General features: G+C 41.8%; 1 protein-coding gene across 6 annotated transcripts in view; it reads left to right on the forward strand.

The window, feature by feature from the left end:
* The window catches only part of FBXW11 (F-box and WD repeat domain containing 11), a 65,030-nt gene extending 46,437 nt beyond the window's left edge, over positions 1-18,593 (forward strand). For all 6 annotated transcript variants that reach the window (XM_042880568.1, XM_042880573.1, XM_042880569.1 and 3 more), the window contains 8 exons: positions 5,961-6,098; positions 6,688-6,806; positions 7,788-8,037; positions 9,190-9,308; positions 9,907-10,017; positions 11,069-11,147; positions 12,615-12,803; positions 16,144-18,593. In XM_042880568.1, the coding sequence (XP_042736502.1) occupies positions 5,961-6,098; positions 6,688-6,806; positions 7,788-8,037; positions 9,190-9,308; positions 9,907-10,017; positions 11,069-11,147; positions 12,615-12,776 (978 nt within the window). In that variant the 3' untranslated portion in view covers positions 12,777-12,803; positions 16,144-18,593. The remainder of the gene's footprint in view (positions 1-5,960; positions 6,099-6,687; positions 6,807-7,787; positions 8,038-9,189; positions 9,309-9,906; positions 10,018-11,068; positions 11,148-12,614; positions 12,804-16,143) is intronic.
* The last annotated feature ends 438 nt before the right edge of the window (positions 18,594-19,031 follow it).

Genomic DNA, 19,031 nt, shown 5'->3' on the forward strand with positions numbered 1-19,031 from the left:
AAACCAGTCAGTATTTTTCCTGTGGAGAATGAAGATGAAGCTTGGCTGTGCTGTCCCTGATGTGAGGAGATACCTCAGTTTGCAGGAGCTGGTGCTGAACTGGCTCTGTGGGTGGAGATGAACTCTAAGAGCTATGTCCTCTATTCTTCTGATTGACTGACAGAACTGAAAAGTAATTCAAAGCTTGAATTAATGATTGGAAGGAAAACTGAGGAATGATAAGAAGCAAATGTGAATTCTTTCCCTCGGACTCTATTTGCGTTTTAAGTCAAAAGTCCATGCAACCACCAAGTGTCATTAACTACAAGGTAGGACAGGCTGTGATTTGGCAGATGAGGCTCCCTTGCCTCTCTGAAGCTTTATTAGTGCCAGTGTTTGTTTATTTTGTGCCAAACACATTTTAGGAACATAGTGTCACTTCTGAAATAATCAGATTTGAAAATAAGAGGACATTTGGAGATCTGAAACCAAATTCTTGGAAAGAGGTCTCTCCCTCCACTGTGAAGCCAAATATTTAATAAGGTTTCATTTCACAAGAGGTGGTCCAGCAATGCTAAATGTCTCCAAGTCCCACGTTGGATTGCCAAGCGTCTATAGGATTTTTTTCTAATAGGGGCAAACCCATTTGGGGGCCATATCTTAGAAAACGGAACCTGGGTTTGTGAGACTTGTTGATGGAATTTTTTTTGCTGCAGGGTGTCCTGTGACCGGATGCAGTCCTGAAGGGCGGTGTGATGGTCAGCTGTTTGGAGTGGGTTGTGTTAATGGGCAGCATGCCAAGATGGGAAGCTTAATACTGCTGATTGCAGAACCCTGAGTCCCTGGATTTTTTCCATATTATTTGTGAAGCCCAGCCAACTATTTGGTTTTCCCTGCAGATCTAGCACAAGTATCCATGTGATGAGTTGAGAAGGCTGTTTCATAAATGTTCCCCTTATCTTTGAGAACATGACAAGTTCTCATCTTGGTTCCATGGATACTTAAGTCCACCTAATTCAGATTAGAATTAAAATGTGATTTTTTTGCTTCACATTTTCATACTTGAGCTGCTTGAAAGGCACATCTTAATGTGAAGCTGGCCCACAGACTGAGGTGGAGACCGAATGGCACAGGCCTTGACTCACAACTGAGAGGGGCAGAAAACTGGTCTGGGGTCTCCATGTCATGGGGCAGATCCTTGGCTGGGCTTTTTTTCATTCCTTTTGCATACACCACTCCTGCTTTGCACAAATGGGCAGCCAAGGCTGCTGTTTTCTTCGGAAGGTTTGAAAGAGGGATTTTGTGTTCCTGTTTGAGTATTTCAACTGGTCTCATGCTCTGGTGAGGGCTGATAAGTACCTGTTTAAATAGAACTGTATTTTTATGGCGCTGTGTGTGAAGTTGTTTCAAATGGGAACTAAAAGATACAACAACTCAGTTTTTCATCAGCACTGCACTTTGTCAGAGTGTACAGCAGCTGTGTGTCATCAGGGTACTTTGGAGGAGCTCTCTGCTTCCATTGACGTTAGCTCACGTTTTTAACACTTCCTCTCCAGGTCTGGAAGAGATGGATTTCTTGTGCAGTTGCAGTGTTACTTTCCTCTCACTTCAATAGCAGGAGTCCACTTAAAGTCTCAGTATATTTTGATATTGCATTTGTAACCTGAAAGCTTGGCACTTCACTGCGTCTCTGAAGCATGCAGTGTATTGTTGATGGACATTGTAGATGAGGGGAGCATCAAAGAGAAAACCAGCAAGAGCCATCCACCATCCTGGGCAGTAGGAGTCCTAATACTAAATTACTGTTCTTTAGGCCTAAAACTTCTGTTTGTCTCTGCCCCCTTTTTTTTTTTTTTCTTTTTTTACCTAAGGTGTCCCTGATGTGCAACATCACTTTGCCACTCTGAGAGAACATTTATCTTTTCTTTATGCTTTATAAAATAATCTTTATTACGCAGTCAGCTTTTTTTCCTAGGGTTTCCCTTTTGTGTTGCTGGCCTTTAGTACAGTTTCTGCAAGTCGTCTTCTCTTCCTCTGTAACAAATGAACCTATTCTGTTGTCCATATCTATCTCATTCAGCATCTGATTTGTTTTTTTCTGTGGCTTTAAAAAGGGTTCTGTAAGGCTGCAGTGAGTCTTGGGGATAGTTTTACATTGAGCAGCTTCATATGTATCAGGTTGGTTGCAAGCAGAAAGACAACACTTCATCAACTTCCACTGCTCATGTTTGGATCTTATCTGAGCAGCTGTAAATGATAGGAACATAATTTTTAGGTCTTAATTTTTTAAGCCTCCTGGGCAGCATGCATCATGCAGCCTTTTCTCATAAGACTCTTACAGAGACTACAGAAGCTGCTTGACTTTTGCTGGCTAACAGCAGAGTAGAAACCCAGCAGTGGAGTAGGGACTCCCATTGGGATCTTTGGAATCAGCATCCTTGTTCAGAGGTTTGGTGCTTTCTTAATTTCCTAGGGAGTCTGAAGAGGAAATTCCTCAGAAATGCAACCCTGTCATTCCATCTTTCCATATCAAACCTTTTAACTTCATAAGGAATGAGATAGTTGACCCTCTTCACCCTGACGACACAGGATCAACTCTAAATGTGTGAAGAATAAGAGTTTGGGGCTTCAGCTGCTCTTGCTGTAAATGCCCAGTGCCTTGGGAGAATCCCTGTTTGTGGTTCCTTTTCCTGCTGCTTTTGTTCTGAGAATTGTGTTTTTTCAGGGAACAGTCTCCTTGGTTTTGGGGGTAAAGATAAACCTGCTTTGCAATAATATTCACAAGGATAAAAACCCCCTTTTTAGCAAGGAACTGAACACAGGGTACGTCATCAAACGTGGGGAAGAAAACAACCCTGCTCTTAATAGATTATCCTTACCATCTGAAGTATAGCAAATGTTCCAACTGCTAGTCCAGATGGATTGCATCTTTTTTACTGTCCTTGTACCAGTGAACTTACCTTGTTGCGTTTAAGACTTGGCTATTCCTCTGTATCTTGGGCTTCTCTGGGAGATTTTGTCTCTAAGTGCCTTTTTCTGTCCAGTTCTGCAGTTCCTCAGCTGCTAAATGGCTCTCTGTGTGGCAGACGTTTTATCTTCACCTTTGTTCCTTATCCCTTGTGTCCAGATTTTGGTGGTTGTGTAGCATGCTTGCTGCTGTCACCCTAAGTGAGTATTAGTGAAGTGTGTGAAACTGCTGTGCCTGTGAGCCAAGGAGGCAGAGTTCTGCACCGCTTGCATTCAGCTGTGAAACCCAAGTTTAGGGGCTGCTACCTTGGAGACTTGCTGCAGAAAATGCAGGACAGTGCTGCATCAATTGGCGTTAGGTTTGTTGCTGTAAGCATGCAAATAAATGCAGTCTCTCAGCGTTGACCCCAGGATGCTTGTAACAGTCTATAAAACAGAGCAGTTTGTTGCTCCCTGCTCATATGCACACACACACCTACTGGATGTGTACGTAGTGTGTTGAGATATCTCCTGGAAGGACTGCAGCTGAAAACCTATTAACTGCACCATTCGGTAACAACCAGAAATCTCCTCTAGCAGAAGCTTTTATGTGGTTGCCAGTATTGTATTAAACATGTTCCTTTTCAGAGGGTCCTCCAGGTTGCCCACCCACTCAGCTGTATTTAGTCATCTAAAATAATGTTATTTCTCCATACGTACACATCTGTTTTCACTCTGTTGCTAATTTAAATGCTGCTGTATATCTCTGTGTACTGTGGCTACTTTCCCAGCACACTGAAATTTACGCAGTGTAAGGGGATTTTACAAGTTCTCGAAAAACATGAAGTATTTTCCCACAGTAGCCACACTGTATAACCTACAAATGAAATGATATCTACTCGCAGAATTAAAATGTGCACCTGCACATGACTTGCTGCTTTATGGTGCCTTCATGTAGGTGTAAATAATACCTTAGTTTCTTTTATCTGACGCCAGTGTTTTCTTGTAGTAAGCTTATTATGTCGCTTCCTGCAGTGAGCTGCTAAGAATTAAGCCAACACTGGTCCCAAAATGTTTGGTCAGCATACTGCTCCCGACTGCTGCTCTGATGAGGAAACTGCTGCAGACAACTGATTGGTGGTGTTCTTAATGTATTCTGTAGCTGCCACAGGAGCCTGAGGTGTGGAGGTGCTCAAATGGGGTTGCAGTGCCTGGAGGTCTGAGTAATCCAGCACGTGGTGCATAGAACTGCTTGTTTCTGACCTTTCCAAGAACGTTCCTGTAGGGAAACTCTCCCTGAGGTGACTTCTTAGAACTGGACGTCTGAACTGAACTTATATGGTTCCTGAAGCTATTTAAATGGGATTGCTCGAATCTGAGATACTTCATCTCCAGTGTATTCGGTGTTAGTTATTGCATTTTCAAATATCTTGCCTTCAGATCTCTAGTTACAATGGCTCGAGCTATTAGTGTTTTAAATGCTCTGCTGTTTCCAAAGGCTACTCTATGAGCTCTGACAGTGAGGGAATTAACGAGTTGCAGTTCTGCCTTCCAAGCACAGGTGACAAATCTTCAGATGAGGCTTGAAGAGTCCTTTCTTCCTGACACATCCATCCCATGCTGAGGAAGTAGCAAAATGAGCAGTCTGCTACCTTCAGAGCAGGAGCCCAAGTGGAGCCAATGTCAGGTCTGAGCAGCCTGAGCCTGGTTCAGTCTGATGATCAGCAGCAGGCTAACTGGCCAGAAGAGCTGATCGTGAACTGGCAGATGACTTGCTGTCTTAATTTCATTAGCTTCCCCAACAGATTGGAAGAGAATGAGAGGGATGAATAACTTGTCAGTGTGCTTTTCCAGCATGCTTTAGTACTTGTCTTTAGACAAACTCCCATGGTACATCAGGTTTGTATTATAATTGTGGATAATTCTCTCCAAGTTGCGTAATGGGAGACAACTGAAGGAGTAAGTGCACGGAAAACCAAGTTTTCTGCTAAAATAGGCATATTTTCCTGGAATTGGGAGGTCATAGTTGCACTGTACTTTTGTCTTTAATTATCATTTTAGTTGTTTTCTGACTTGGAGAGGAGAGGAAGAACTGCATGGAACTGAAGAAGTGCCCGATACTGCTTTAGAGTTAGGATTTGATTGTAAATATTTTTTCCAAACTATCTGATCGTTGATCAGCTGTACCCTGGGATTCCGTGCAGCACTGTGGAGAGCATCAGGGAAGCAGTCAAATACATTGGCTGTTCTGGTGCCTGTGCTGGAAGATGAAAGGCATTTTAGCCTCCAGAGTACTGCAGGTGTTGTCCCAGAGCTGTGTGCAGACCTTCTGACCAAAATCCCATATCTCACATGTCTTTGAAGCCACCACTGGTCTTCTCACAAGCAGGAAAGCCGATCACAAGATGGAGTTAATTCTTGTTCAGCCATGAAAGTTTGCCTCCTTTTAAGGTGTCATGTCTGTTAGCTGAAAGGAGGAGGAGGAAAAAAAAGTAAGTTTTAGTTGTTCTTCAGATTGTTTAAATTTTATATTCCTTGCTGAGTGTTTTTTTTTTTTTTTTTAATGCTTTAAGGTGCTTAGCAGAAATTTGTGTATCTCAGAATCCCCTTGGATGCATGACAGCTAATGTGGGAAAAGGCTGGGCAGGGGCAGGAAGGCGCAGGGGTCTGTGTGCTGGTTACTCAGTGATGCTGAGCACACACCATACGAGTTCTTTGCTGCTGCTATCAGATGACTGCATATGTACAAGGGGAAACTGAAATGCATCTTTCTGATCGTTCCTCTGAATGTTCTCATGAAGGCTGCTTGAGTATGATTTTCAGCACTGAACGCTGCTTTTGTTGTGACAAAATATGAAGGTCTAAATTCATGGTGTTTAAAATATTTTTATGGGTGGTTGGGAGAGATACGGATATAAATTTTGCATTTAAATCTTAAGGATGAACTTCATAACAGTGAGAAAGATTTGCTGGGCCTCTTGGAGTAATCACACTGGAGCATGCAGCCTAACCCCCCTTGTTTCACCTCTTGTTAGACTATAGAATCTAACTGGCGATGTGGGAGACATAATTTGCAAAGGATCCAGTGCCGTTCTGAGAATAGCAAAGGTGTCTACTGTTTACAGTATGATGATGAAAAGATAATCAGTGGCCTACGAGATAACTCCATTAAGGTAAGCCCTTGGATGGTCTTTTCTCTGTGTGTGAATGGTAGTTCTGTCTTGGAGGGGGAGCTGTTTGTTTCCTTCATGTGTTCTCTTCCAGCAGTGCTTCTCTCGTCAGGGTTTGTGAGGAATGCCTTCTGTACCCCTGTAAAGTCTTAGAAACTCAGCAGACAGGCTATCAATACCACTGGCTACAAAGAAACACTTGTGAAATCAGAGTTGCCTGCATGAAAGAGGACTGTGTAGCACTTATTGTCAGCTGTGACTTTTTGTCATTCCAAATGGTTGGCTTTCATGAAAACCGGCTGCTTTCATGGAAGCTGTCCCTGAGTGCCATGACATTTTCTTTTTGTAAAACCAGGCTTTTGTCTTTTTGTGATCCTTGGTTGTTTGACTGTAATGCCAAAACCTTGCATCAAGGAGGCTCAGCAAGTTAGAAGGGAGGACAAGAGTTGTTGTCTGGACATGCAGCTTAGCCAAGGGTTCTTGCTGCTGTGTCCAGATTTCTTCCTTTCCTCTCAGTAGCAGCAGTGTGCAAGTTTTTTGAACCTATCTTCTTGATCTTGGCAAGCTGTTTATAGTTTTTATTTTTTGATAGATTTGGGACAAAACAAGCTTGGAATGTTTGAAAGTATTAACAGGACATACTGGCTCAGTTCTCTGTCTGCAGTATGATGAAAGGGTCATTGTAACTGGATCTTCAGATTCTACAGTGAGGTGAGTGTTAAAAGTTTAAAAAAAAAAAAGAAAGTGAGTATCAGGGTTGGGAATATTTGTAATAATCTCCAAATGTCAGAAAACATCCCTCATGTGAGTGTGATACCATTATTCCAAAAGTAAGGTATTTGCACTTGGCAAAGCATCATATTCAATTTTTTTCCAAGTCTGTCTCATGCTTTGTAGTGTTAAGCACTGTGAAGAGATGTGACCTGTATCATTCAAAGCACAACGTGAAGTAGAATGGCTGATGCACTGGTTACGTGGTGATTACCTCATTTAGGTTTCTTATGTCACCTTTTGACATACTTTACTTATGAGCTATAATGAAAGAAGACTTTATATGTGGAGCAGTTGACAGTGAACACGAGACTTCAAATATGCAGATGCTGAGGTACAGATCAGTGGAAGGGCCTTGTCTCCTAGTGGCTTGCATTGCTATATCAATACTGATCTATTGAAATTAAGAACTGGTCATAGCAGTTACTGTCAGTTACTATAAAATCAGTAGTGCTACTCACTTGATGCAGGTCCACAAGGCCACTTCTTTCCAAATGGTACAATGTGTGCTAATTGTGATCGCTATCTCAGCGATATAAAACTCTTAAAATAAAACTCTTAAAAAGTGTAAAGTATACTTTATTTTTGGTTTGCTTCATCAATTTGTACATTACACAGGTTCTAATCCACCTAGAAAGAAGAGTTCTAGAGTCATGTTTCATTACTGTGCAACCCTTTCTTTTAGCAGTGGCCCAGCTTAGGCTTTTTCTGGCCTAATTGCACACTGCTCCCAATTATTGCTTGTGACTGAGAAGTGAACCAAGATATTTCCCCAGTTCCTTTCTGCTCTTCCGTAACCTAAAGAGGTGTTGGCAAACCAAACCAGAGAGCTCTCTTGAATATGGTAGCAGAGCTGTATGTGTTTGCACTGTACAATGCACATAGTTCCTTCATTTGGGATAAAATTCTTTTCTTTTGCAGAGTTTGGGATGTAAATACAGGTGAAGTTCTGAACACGTTGATTCATCACAATGAAGCAGTGCTTCATTTGAGGTTCAGTAACGGCTTAATGGTGACATGCTCCAAAGACAGATCTATTGCTGTCTGGGATATGGCATCACCTACTGACATCACCCTGCGCCGTGTCTTGGTTGGCCATCGTGCTGCTGTTAACGTGGTAGACTTTGATGACAAGTATATTGTGTCAGCATCAGGTGACAGGACCATTAAAGTAAGTTGGCAGAACTTTGCTGTGGGTCTGAATCCCTACCAAGCCAGAAAAGCTTCTGGAAGTTACAATTCAAATCCGAGTAGCCAAAGTTTTTGTAAACAGTTCTGTGCCTTTCTCCTTACCATTCAGCTAGCTGCTTCCTCTGACTAGTTGTTAATGTCTTCATGCATATAACAAGTCTTGTAGCATTTTTGTGGTTACTGTTGTGCAGCTTCAAAAAAGTAAAGCCTACTCATCATCTGAACTCTAATCTCGAGATGGGTTTGTTTGTTAAATGTGGCACATTTTGTGCCTTTTTCCAAATGGGTTTTTTTTTTTAAATTTCAATTGGCAGTCCTGTTCCAGACGTGAAATTTATCAGCAGTTGCCTTTCCATACCACACCTTCCCAGTTAAACCAGACTTTGCTGTGTTTAAAGAATTAAAATGCTGTATTTGAAAACTACTACATACCAGAAAATCTGACTTATCCAGAGTGTATTAATATAACAAAAGCGTTTCCACCCTTCCTTCTCTAGAACCAGAGCTACTCTGTACTGTGCCAAAAAGCACTTGGAAGTTCCATGTCCCAATATCTGCCAAGAAACCCGCTGCACTGTTTTGGAAATGAGCTACTTTACATGAATCCTTTACATTACAACTTCAATAGCAGTTCATTAAAAATGAACCAATTTGATCAAAATACTTCAGTGTTAAAGAAGAAACAGCCACCAAGCCTTAATAGGCCGTGGCTTTGGTCTTCTCTTAGAAGCAGATTGCTAGCAATTTATTTGGTAAAAAAAATACAGCTTATTTTTGTATATGTATATTCTCTTTTTTAAAGGATTACTTACTTACCAAGATTCAAGTGCCATCAGCCGTTGAAGGTTGTTTGGACCAGTATCTACTACTTGAAAATACAGTCTTTCTCACTGACGTGATGCACAATAGCAGAGCCAATGGCTCTTGTCATTGCTAGGCTCTGTAATGCCATCTTCCACTAACACCACGTGCCTCCTCTTTCCCTGTAGAAATACTATGGAAGTTTTCATTCTGCTGCCCAGCAAAAGTCAGCCTCAGACTTCTGCTTATGAGTTTGTAACAGCTTCTGTTGGAAGTCAGAAGCCTTCATTGAGCGTAATTCTCAAAGAAACATCCTTCTTGTGTTCCATAGGTCTGGAGTACAAGTACGTGCGAGTTTGTTCGTACTCTCAATGGGCACAAGCGTGGCATTGCCTGCCTGCAGTACAGGGATCGACTAGTTGTCAGTGGATCTTCTGACAACACCATTAGGTGGGTGCCAGCAGGCTGTCACTGTGTATCTGTGTGCATTTCCACACGATAACAGGATTTCCCCTGACCTTTGCTGCAAACCATCTTCAGTATGTCTTGCTATTAAAGCAGATGCTGTACGACTGGAATTTTGTTCACTTTGAGAGTTAATATATCACATACATGTGAAAAAGTGAGGCTGAGAGGTTCAGACGAACGGAAACAAAACTGTCTGTTCCTGTAGTTTATGACCTAGTAAATAGTTTGTTTTCTACTTGAGAGATGGTGACGCTGGTCACTGGTTTTCGTGCTTTCTGAACTTCTAGTATCACTGATTTATGCAGAATGGAAAAGTATGTTGAGGTTTCTTAAAATAATCTAGCAAGTATACAACCTTTACTCGCATGTAATTTTGAGTGTCTAGATTAGTTTTTATGTACTGCAGCTGCAACGCAGTTTTATCTGAATTGCAAATGTCTTCTAGTTCTACCAGCTGCTCTTTTTAGCAAATTGTGGTATTTTCTGCAGAAACCCCTTCAGAAGCATGCTTAAATCACTGTGTGTAAAGTGAAGGGATAGCACAGCCTGAAGTGCTCAGACTTTCTTCTTTTCTTTTAAGGCTATGGGACATTGAATGTGGTGCCTGTTTAAGAGTATTAGAAGGCCATGAAGAACTGGTCCGATGCATCAGGTTCGACAACAAGAGGATTGTTAGTGGAGCCTATGATGGGTAAGTTTCTGAGAGCAATTTCTAAACGTTCTGCCTTCATTAACAAAGCATTCTGAAAGCCTTTGGGCCTTGTTTGCGGTATGAAAGGTCTCTTCTGATGTGACAGATGGATCACTGTTGGAGTGGCTTCTGCTTCAGCATTTCAGCCTATCAGGCTGCGGTTTCTTGTCTACTTAAAACTACTATTCTGGTGCATTCTAGTGCACACACAATATATTTGGCACTCGTGCCTGACTTCTTACAGAAAATAAACTTTTGTTTGGTTGAAGTGAGAATTGGTCTAAAAAAGTGCATTCTTTTGTGTGTTCCCTTAGGAATTGCTCCTTTCCAGGTCCATGTACTCAGAGTAATCAGTGCTTTCTTTTCAATTTTTGTTTGTTTCAAGACAACGACACTGAAGATATTTATTGTGAGGGCAGATATATCACGTAGGGCCCTCAGAACTGTTCAGTGGCTGTTTCTCGTAGGTTAAAGGCAGGAGCCCCACCATGAGCACTTCTGATTTGCTCTGCCTTGCAAGTGGTATTTCTGCTGTGCAGTGGATTCAGCACAATGTACATTCACATCCAAATTCTCCAGTTCTATTTCTGTATGAACTCTCCTTGTAGTGAACAGTAGAGCTATTGAAAACAATTCTTGAACTGTGTTAGTCTCCAGCCTTCTATTTGGGCTTATCATCCCTCTGGGGTTGGCAGTCCCTGCTTAATTCCTGTTGGATCTTCACACTTCATCAGTAGTGTTGTGGGCTTTTGAGATCCTCTGCAGTTCCAAACTGGCTTGTGTATACAAATGTAGTTAGTTTGTCTTGAGTATAAACAACCCACTTGGGCCATCACAAAGACATCACTGTATTTGCTTCTAAAAAGAAATACAAAACTGTCTGTCCTACGAGATTCAGCTTTAGTAGTTTAGTGAAGATAAATTATAATGTTTTGCTCGATTCTGATAAATCAGCTGAAGGAAAGATCTGGAATTCTGTCTGTTGCTTTTAGATGTTTCTGTGCTTTCATTTGAAACGATGCTTATATAACCTTCTTATCTTACTTTCTAGCAAAATTAAAGTTTGGGACTTGCAAGCTGCTCTTGACCCTCGTGCCCCAGCAAGTACATTATGCTTGCGTACGTTAGTGGTATGTATGATGTATTAATTTGAGGTTTCAGACTTTCCATTTGAAAGCATGAGGCATTTTATTCCCTTACCTTAGGAGAGATGAGAAATTCAGGGGGTTCTCTGTAAAGCCTGGGCTATTTCTTGTGCTAAAAATGAAGTAAAATGTACGTATCATCAACGATTTCAACTGAAGTTTAAATGAAAAATTAAGGCATTCTCACAGACTCTAAAAAATAAATCACAACATTATGTTAAATCATTTTAGCTACTGGCGTGGTTCTCTAATACCACTGTCATACTGGCTTCGAATTTCCTTCTATTAAAGGGGCTGAAATTCTGTGAGTCTTTCCTCAACCTTTTTCCTAACCTTTCAGTTTGAAAGGAAGAGGCATGCAAAGAGAAGGGAGGATAAGTGGAAAGAATTACCAGAGGAACTCCCCTTGCCCCTGAGGACTATCAGAGTTGAGGCTGTTGGTTAAGCTGTGTTTTTCCTTGTATTGAGAGTTTTGGTTTCTGACAGTAAACTGAAATTTCATGCACTTCTTTTTTAAAATTTACTTCAGGAATCAGTCAGACGTTTCCCCAGTCTCGTAACAACCCAAAGTTACTGTCTGCATATGATGGTAACTGGCTTATTCAGCCTGTGTTTGGCCTTTCCAACACTATAGAAGTCCTTATATTCCTAAAAGCACTTACATTTTTTTTTCTTCTTTTGAATAATCTTTGTGTGAAGATGAGCTTTAACTATTCTTTTAATCTGTATGTGTATTTAGTTTTACTGGAAAGAGTTGCTTCTTTCCCTTCTGTGGGTGTACTGTAGCTCAGCTTCTAGTTTGGAGATCAGTCTGGCAGCTTTAGTTAGTTCTCTAGTAAAGGTCTCATACTCCTCTTAAATTAATTAACAAATGGGTAAGAAGGAGGAAGAGGAAAACTTTTTCTGGACATCCATTCTGAGGTTTTTCCAAAGAGCTGGTGGAGCTCCTACGCCTCCTTTCCTTATTGGCAGCATTTGGACGCGCTCCATGAGTGAGCCATGCTGATTCTTGCAGCAGTGTGTCCTCGATGAAGTCATGATGTGGTGTGTTAGTGCTAGAAAAAACTGGGTTACCAGCAGTGTTGAATGCAGAATCTTTTGTATGTAAAGGAACCCCTGGTGTAGACTGTTAGTGCCAGCCAGTCTTCTAGATCGATACTTCCTAATTGATAGACTGCCTCAGTCTTTAATAATGTCAGCCTCAACATGTGCAGTGGGCCCCTGCAGGGAGACTCAGAGCTTACAAGTATTTTATTTGAAAGCTGTGTGTTACACTGGACAAAGTTTATGTATGAAAACTGCTTTTCTTTAAACTCGAGTGCGATTATAACTCAGGGCTTCTTAGTGCACCAAAATTTTAATGCACCACTCCGCATCCAGATCTGTGTGAGCACAAATGTAATGAAATGTTATCCTCCTCTTTGCCTGCTAACTACTGTTCATTTCTCACAGGAACATTCAGGACGTGTCTTTAGGCTCCAGTTTGATGAATTTCAGATCATTAGTAGTTCCCATGACGATACAATTCTGATTTGGGATTTCTTAAATGTGCCACCCAGTGCCCCAAACGAGACCCGCTCTCCATCTAGAACATACACTTACATCTCCAGATAACAGTCTGCACTTTACTACCCTCAGAAGGTAAGTCTTTGTCTCTTCACATAGAACATGTTTATAAATTTATCGCTTCACCTGCAGGTTGTATTACTCTAAACAGTAAACTGTTGCTTTCCTTAAGAAAGCAGACATTTATTATGCCACTTCTTGCATTACTTAGCCATGCATGGTCGTGCTTCAGCTTTCAAAACTTGCCATGTCATGATATCTCATCCTCACGTCCCCTATAAACTCCTGTAATTGGATACTTAAGATATAATATAGGAAGTTACTGGATATTTGCAATGTTCTTGGAGATTTTGGTGCATTGGTACAGGTATTGCAAATATCCTGTGAAATCAGAATCTTTTGGAGCTTTTGAGGCATCCAGGATGAAATCTTTTAACGAGCATCTTGATGTGCTCCTAGTAAACTGAAAACACATATGATCTTTGGACAAACGCTCATCACAAGTGAGCAATTCTGTGATGACCGTAAGTATCTTGGAGGACTTTCAGAACTAAAAATAATGTTGTGTTAGGCAGTGTGACAAAGCTGTCAAAAGCAGGGCACGTGGTCTTAACCTATTTTGTTTCAGTTTTTCTGCAAGTCCGCTTCCTGTCGTTGTTCAAGCACGGTGGGTAAAAGCTCTGCTGTAGATCTGTTTGTGAGAACAATGGTTTCTTTTTCTTATGTCATCTGCGTTGCTGCCAACAATTGCACTTCACACTATAAATAGCTGTGAGTGCTGGGGCTTGGAAATGTAGAAATTGCCTTAGCAAAGAGCAGTGGCCCCTTTCTCCAGTGCCCTGTGTTTGACTATGCTGATAACGCTGTGCTTTCAAGGAAGTGGGAGCACCACAACAAAAGGAATTAGGAGTACTACTGCCTCAGCTGGAAGGGTTTATGTAAAGTAGGTAATTAGTCGTTGGCTTAAACACTGTGGCTCTTCGTGTAAGCCTGGATTTCCGTTGTCTATCTGTATGTGTTTATTCCTGCTATGGTCTCTGACTTCTTTCCATTCCTTCTGTAGGATCTCTCTTTCTGGCTAGGAAACAGCTTTCCGTGTGAAGAAACACTTGGCTTCTTTGAGATAGTTTCTTAAAAGTCACTTTCCTCTGACCTGCACTCATCCCTCAGGAAAGTGTTGGCTGCTGTTCCTGCTGAGTGAATTCCTGCTTATTTTGAGGAAGGCCATGGTGATGTCGTCTCTGGGTAGACATCAGATCCAGTGGCTTGTTGGGTTCGACAGAGAATCGAGGCCAAAAGCTGGGCATTGCTAGACTGAGTTTCAGAACCAGTAATTATTTAATATAATCAGGCCCATGCCTGAGCAAGAAGTCTCATGCTGTGATGCAGTGTTAGCGCACAGAATCAGCGGAGAATGGAGCTTGCTTATTTTCTTCAAAATCTAAGGAAATATATTTACATCCAGCTCCACTAGAACTTGGGTGTAAAGTGCATTTAAATCAACCCATTGCTCATATGAACTTCAGTTCTGCCCTGCTTGTGTGTTAGGGAATCACTAGTATTCCCTGCAGTATTTCATGCGTGTCCTTATCCTCCCTTTCTAAATTAAAACCCCAAATCTGACCGTATTTCTTAGTGTCAAAAGAGATATTGCAGTATTGAATACACATTGAGCAGCTCATTTAAGAAATTGTGATGTTAAGAACGTTGCTGCAAGGGTAACTTAGTGAAAACTCACCAGCTGCTTTATTCTTTGTGCAGTGGACGGCCAGCAGAAATTTGAAAGCAAGTGATAATGTAACATTTATGTTGGGTGGAGAGGTAGTTAAATGTGACACTTTCCTGGGGGAGGTGGATCATGAAGCTGTTCAAAGCAGCAAGGTCCTTTCACACTGCTTCCCTCTCACTTCCACTTCAAAACTGTGTGTGTGGTTGTGTTCTTACATGGAAAGCTTGGTGCCAGCACTGATGGTTGTGTCCCTGGGGACTCTGCCTTACTCTGTAGGCAGAGATGCTCCCGTTGGCTGCTGTGCCACATGGGGCAATAGCTAGGTGAACTTTTGCTGTGGAGACTCCAAGGCTTGTTGAAGTGGAATGGTTACTAGTTTGATTTGTGGAAAAGCTGTACGTAGTTTGTCTTAAGCACAAGAGGAATGTGTTGGTGCTTTATTTTCTTTCCTGCCACATGTGACCTGCAAGATCCACTGTCATGGAGATTTGTTGATGAAATATGAAGAGCCTTTGGCAGCGTGTTCTTCCTCTGAAATTCTGCACACTTGACAATTTTGAGCAGCTTATGACTGACTTGTTTCACGATGCAGAACTAAAAACACGCAGGGATGTGATCCCAGGAATTGCTAGTGTTGATAAATGGCTGTCCCTTCATGATGTTTCCTATACAGGGGAGATGCTGTGATGTCACTTTCTGAAGGGTTTTTCTGAAGTCAGAATTCACAAAACATAAATCTACGTACAATTATGGTCAAACAGCTAATATTTCATTATGACATTTAATGAAACGGTTTTATATGCTTTCAAACATTATAGTTTTCTGTGTTTTGAAACAGCCCCACGCCCTTGGTTTTTTACAAGGCTTGCAATGTTATGCCTCTTCAAAGTGGATCATTTTTGACAGTCCTGGCAGTTGGCTGTGAGAGTTTTATTGCTTTCTGTTGAACTCCTGGTGTTTATTGTAACATGATAAAAATTGTTACCATATGATACTCTGATATTCTTATATTGAGCACTAGGTCTTGTGCTGGGGGAAGGGAAGCCATTGGTTAACATCTAAAGATGTTTTAACCTTTCTTGGGAATTTCATATCAGAACAGGGCAGTTCACCATGGTCCACAAAAGTGATTTTGGAAAGTGGTGAGTAAAACTGAAATTTGGATTTAATTTCACCAAGTATTTACACGGTCGTGTAACAGGATGGGGGAAACAAAGTCTAAAACTAATTTCAGTGTCTTGTCTGCTCTCTTAAAATCCTACGTATTAGGAGCCAAGTTTGTATTTTGAGCAAAGCTTGCTCCTCTGCAGCATTGGAGGAGAGGAAAGTTCATTTGTCCCTCTTTCAGTAAAGTGCCCAGCATTTAGCAGGATGAGCAGGTGGTTCACCTTTTAGCTCCCCAAAGGTGTGTAAGAAAAGCGCTCTGATGTTCGGAGTGTATTGTGCAGGAAAGGCAGTGTCCCATGGAGGTGCACCGTCCTTGGAGGAAGGACTTGTATCACAGCATTATTCCCAGCTGAGTGCCTCCTCAACACGGTAAGCGCCGTACTCCTCACAGTGTTTGGCTCTTGTACTTTCAGCCTGGGGTGCCAGAGATGGTGTGTGCTTAACCTTCTCCTGCGTCTCCAAAAGGTGCTTTTTGACTTGCGTGTTCTGTGAGTTCAGTTTGTCTTTTGTCTCTTTCAGGGTTTCACAGTCTTGAACTACTGGATTTTGGCTCCTACATGCCTGAAGATGTTGATCGACAGCTAAAGTCAGAATTGGTTCTAGATGCTGTGTAGATGCAAAGCAGCACAATTCTATATCTAAATTTCTTAATCTTTCCTGCTCTCAGTGGTCGTCTTTGAATTTACTACAAATTCACTGACTTCGAGTAGATGAATTTCAGAAGCCTGCCCTCCCCTGCAGTGAGAAATCCAAAGCTTCACATGTATATTGTCCGTAGAACCTGAACTCAGATGGCTTGTTTTTTCAGAAATAAATCAGACGTCAAGAAAGGACTTGGCCTAATTTATATTGCTTTGCACTTTTGTCTGACTTCAAAGAAAAAACATTCTCCAATGAAATTTGGGTGCCAAACACATACCCAGAATGTACAGAGCTTTGCTTTCCAAGTCATCATTGTCCTTTAGGCTTTGCTCTTACGACAGATTCAGAGCCTGTTTTGTTTGATAGGAGTGTACGTTGGACTCTTAGAAATATTTCTGAATTGCTCAGTAATATTTTTGGATTACAGTTTACTTGTTTCTGCACCAATAATTTCTTTTAAATTAAAGATTACCTGTAATTCAGGCTAGGTTATCTAAACTAGTTGTATAGCACTGTCTTTTCCTTTTAACTGTGCTCTGTACGACAGCCGTCCTGCGCTTCCTAATGTTTGGTATAGTAAAACCTTTCCGTGTGTGCTTGCCTCATTTCAGATACTGTATAAGCATGTAGATACGATGTACATAACAGTGTAACCTCCAGGTGCTAGGAGTCAGGATTTCCTGACACTACACACTAACGCAAGCTGTGGTAGCACTTGGCAGCAGGATGTTCTGACTACTGGCACTGTAGGGGATAATATGAATTATCTAGAAATTTTCTCTGCAAAAGGAGGTTTTCAGTATTCATTAGGATTTTTTTAATGGGAACTACATATTTTAAAATGTAATTTCTAAACTTTTTAAAAATTAAAAAAAAAAAAAAAGGTTAATTTATGTTCTGTATCTTATATTTTGTGCTGCAGTATTGACAGTTGTCTTTCTTTTACCACCAGTAGGTTGTCACAGTCGCCTGCTGACGTCCTTTAGCATTAGTTTGGCTGCTCAGTGGAGGAAGTGCCATGGGCCGAAGTGAAATTTATTTATGTTTGATTTGTTACCCTTCCTCGTGGTGGAGTGGAGGTCCCTTCAGGTCAATGCTCTGATCGCCGTGCAGGTTTCCCTACCTGTAGCTCTCAGCTGTAACCATAATGCGGTGTCCTGGTCATGGTTTCTCTTTGTTAGCATGCTTTTATTTGGAATCTCAGTAGGGTTTTCTTTTGTGTTGTCATGGTCTCCCCTCTAATTTATGTGGTCACAAACGCTACTGCATTTCTCTTATGTTGGAGTAAGCCGTGGACAGATGCAAACGTGAATATCGTACCTTCGTCAGCCATGTGTGACTGTGCCTGCTGGTGGCTTTTCTTCAGTGCTTCAGCCAGCGTGGAACGCGCCCGTTTTCCTGGGGAAGATACGTGCTGGCACAGAGATGGGTCACCACGGATTGAGGCGTCGTTTGTGTCCCCTGGCAGCACTTTGTTGGAGCTTCGTGCCATCAGGAAGGCAGAGGGCTGTCAGATTGCTGAGGGGCTGATCCCGAGTGCAGGGAGCGTCACTGTGTGTCAAACGAGTTCGGAGAAGGCGTGCGTCGAGACGTTGCCGAGGTGGCCCAGCAGTGCATCCTAAGGTTTTCTCCTCCCCACACTGAGAGAGGTGTTGGGATCAGTGCTCAACTCCCATTCGCGTGTTACGGCAACGTCTTTACTTCATCAAGGTGACCAAACGTGGTGAAGTACAGAAGATGAACAACGTGCTCCTGGTTGTCCATAAGATCCCTGGTTGGGAGACGTGGCAGTACTGTGTGAAGGTACCTTACTTCCCCTTCTCATCTAATAGCTTTAACATCAAATGGTCTAAAATCTGCTGCAGTGCTGAGAAAAAAACAGACAAACAAACACCAAACATAATTGTTTCTGAAGAATGGAGTCCTTTTCTAAATGCATGTGTAAGATTTAAATTCCTGCTTTTTCCTGGGGAGATGATGGTATTTGAACATGCGGTCCGAACTTCTTTGTGCTTTGTGTAACATAGCAGTGGACTTTTGTGATTGGCACCCAAGGAACTCGACTCCTGGGATTCATGGTAGTGATCCTGGCTGCACTCTGGACTTTGATTTGCTAACATAATTGAGCAACTGTACATTACTGCTATATTAATGTTTCAAAGCACTGGGATAGTCTAATTCTAACTTGTAATTATGTTTGCCAATTACCTGTTTGGAAAGTTGGTGTATGAACAGCTTATTGAAACTGTTAAATTGTACAGATATCGTTCATGATCTAAAGCTTTGTACTGTGGAATGTGCTTAATAAAAAAAAAGTTTGAACTTAATTTGTCGAATAAATGGATCGGTAATGTCGTTAAGGCATGCTGGTATTATGCATTAGTTGATGCAAGGGCACGGTGAAATCTTGGAGAAACTCATCTGCTTTGCTGCAGCACTGGCAGCTCGTGCATCAGCAGAAGCAGCACAAGAAGAATTTCCTTGTTATTTATCAAGGATGCAGATAGGGGTGTTGAATGTTACCCATTTCCTTGGCTGCTGAAGTGATCTGTGCTCGTGCTGAGCTCTGTTCCCAGAAAGGGACTCCTGATGTTCTGTGTCTTAAAAACTGCTCTCCTTGGGTTTCCTTCTGCTGATGTGCAGTGCTGAGGTTGAAGTGCTTTGAAGCTCCTGCATAAGGCAGCCGTGGTCACGTAAAGGGGTGTATCTGCCATCAGGCAGACGGTAACACGAGGAAGGTTGGTCTTCCTTCCATCCCCTGCTGT

Source organism: Lagopus leucura, unplaced genomic scaffold, assembly GCF_019238085.1.
Source record: "Lagopus leucura isolate 7727_CA_CO unplaced genomic scaffold, USGS_WTPT01 Super-Scaffold_100027, whole genome shotgun sequence".
Classification (NCBI taxonomy): Eukaryota; Metazoa; Chordata; class Aves; order Galliformes; family Phasianidae; genus Lagopus; species Lagopus leucura.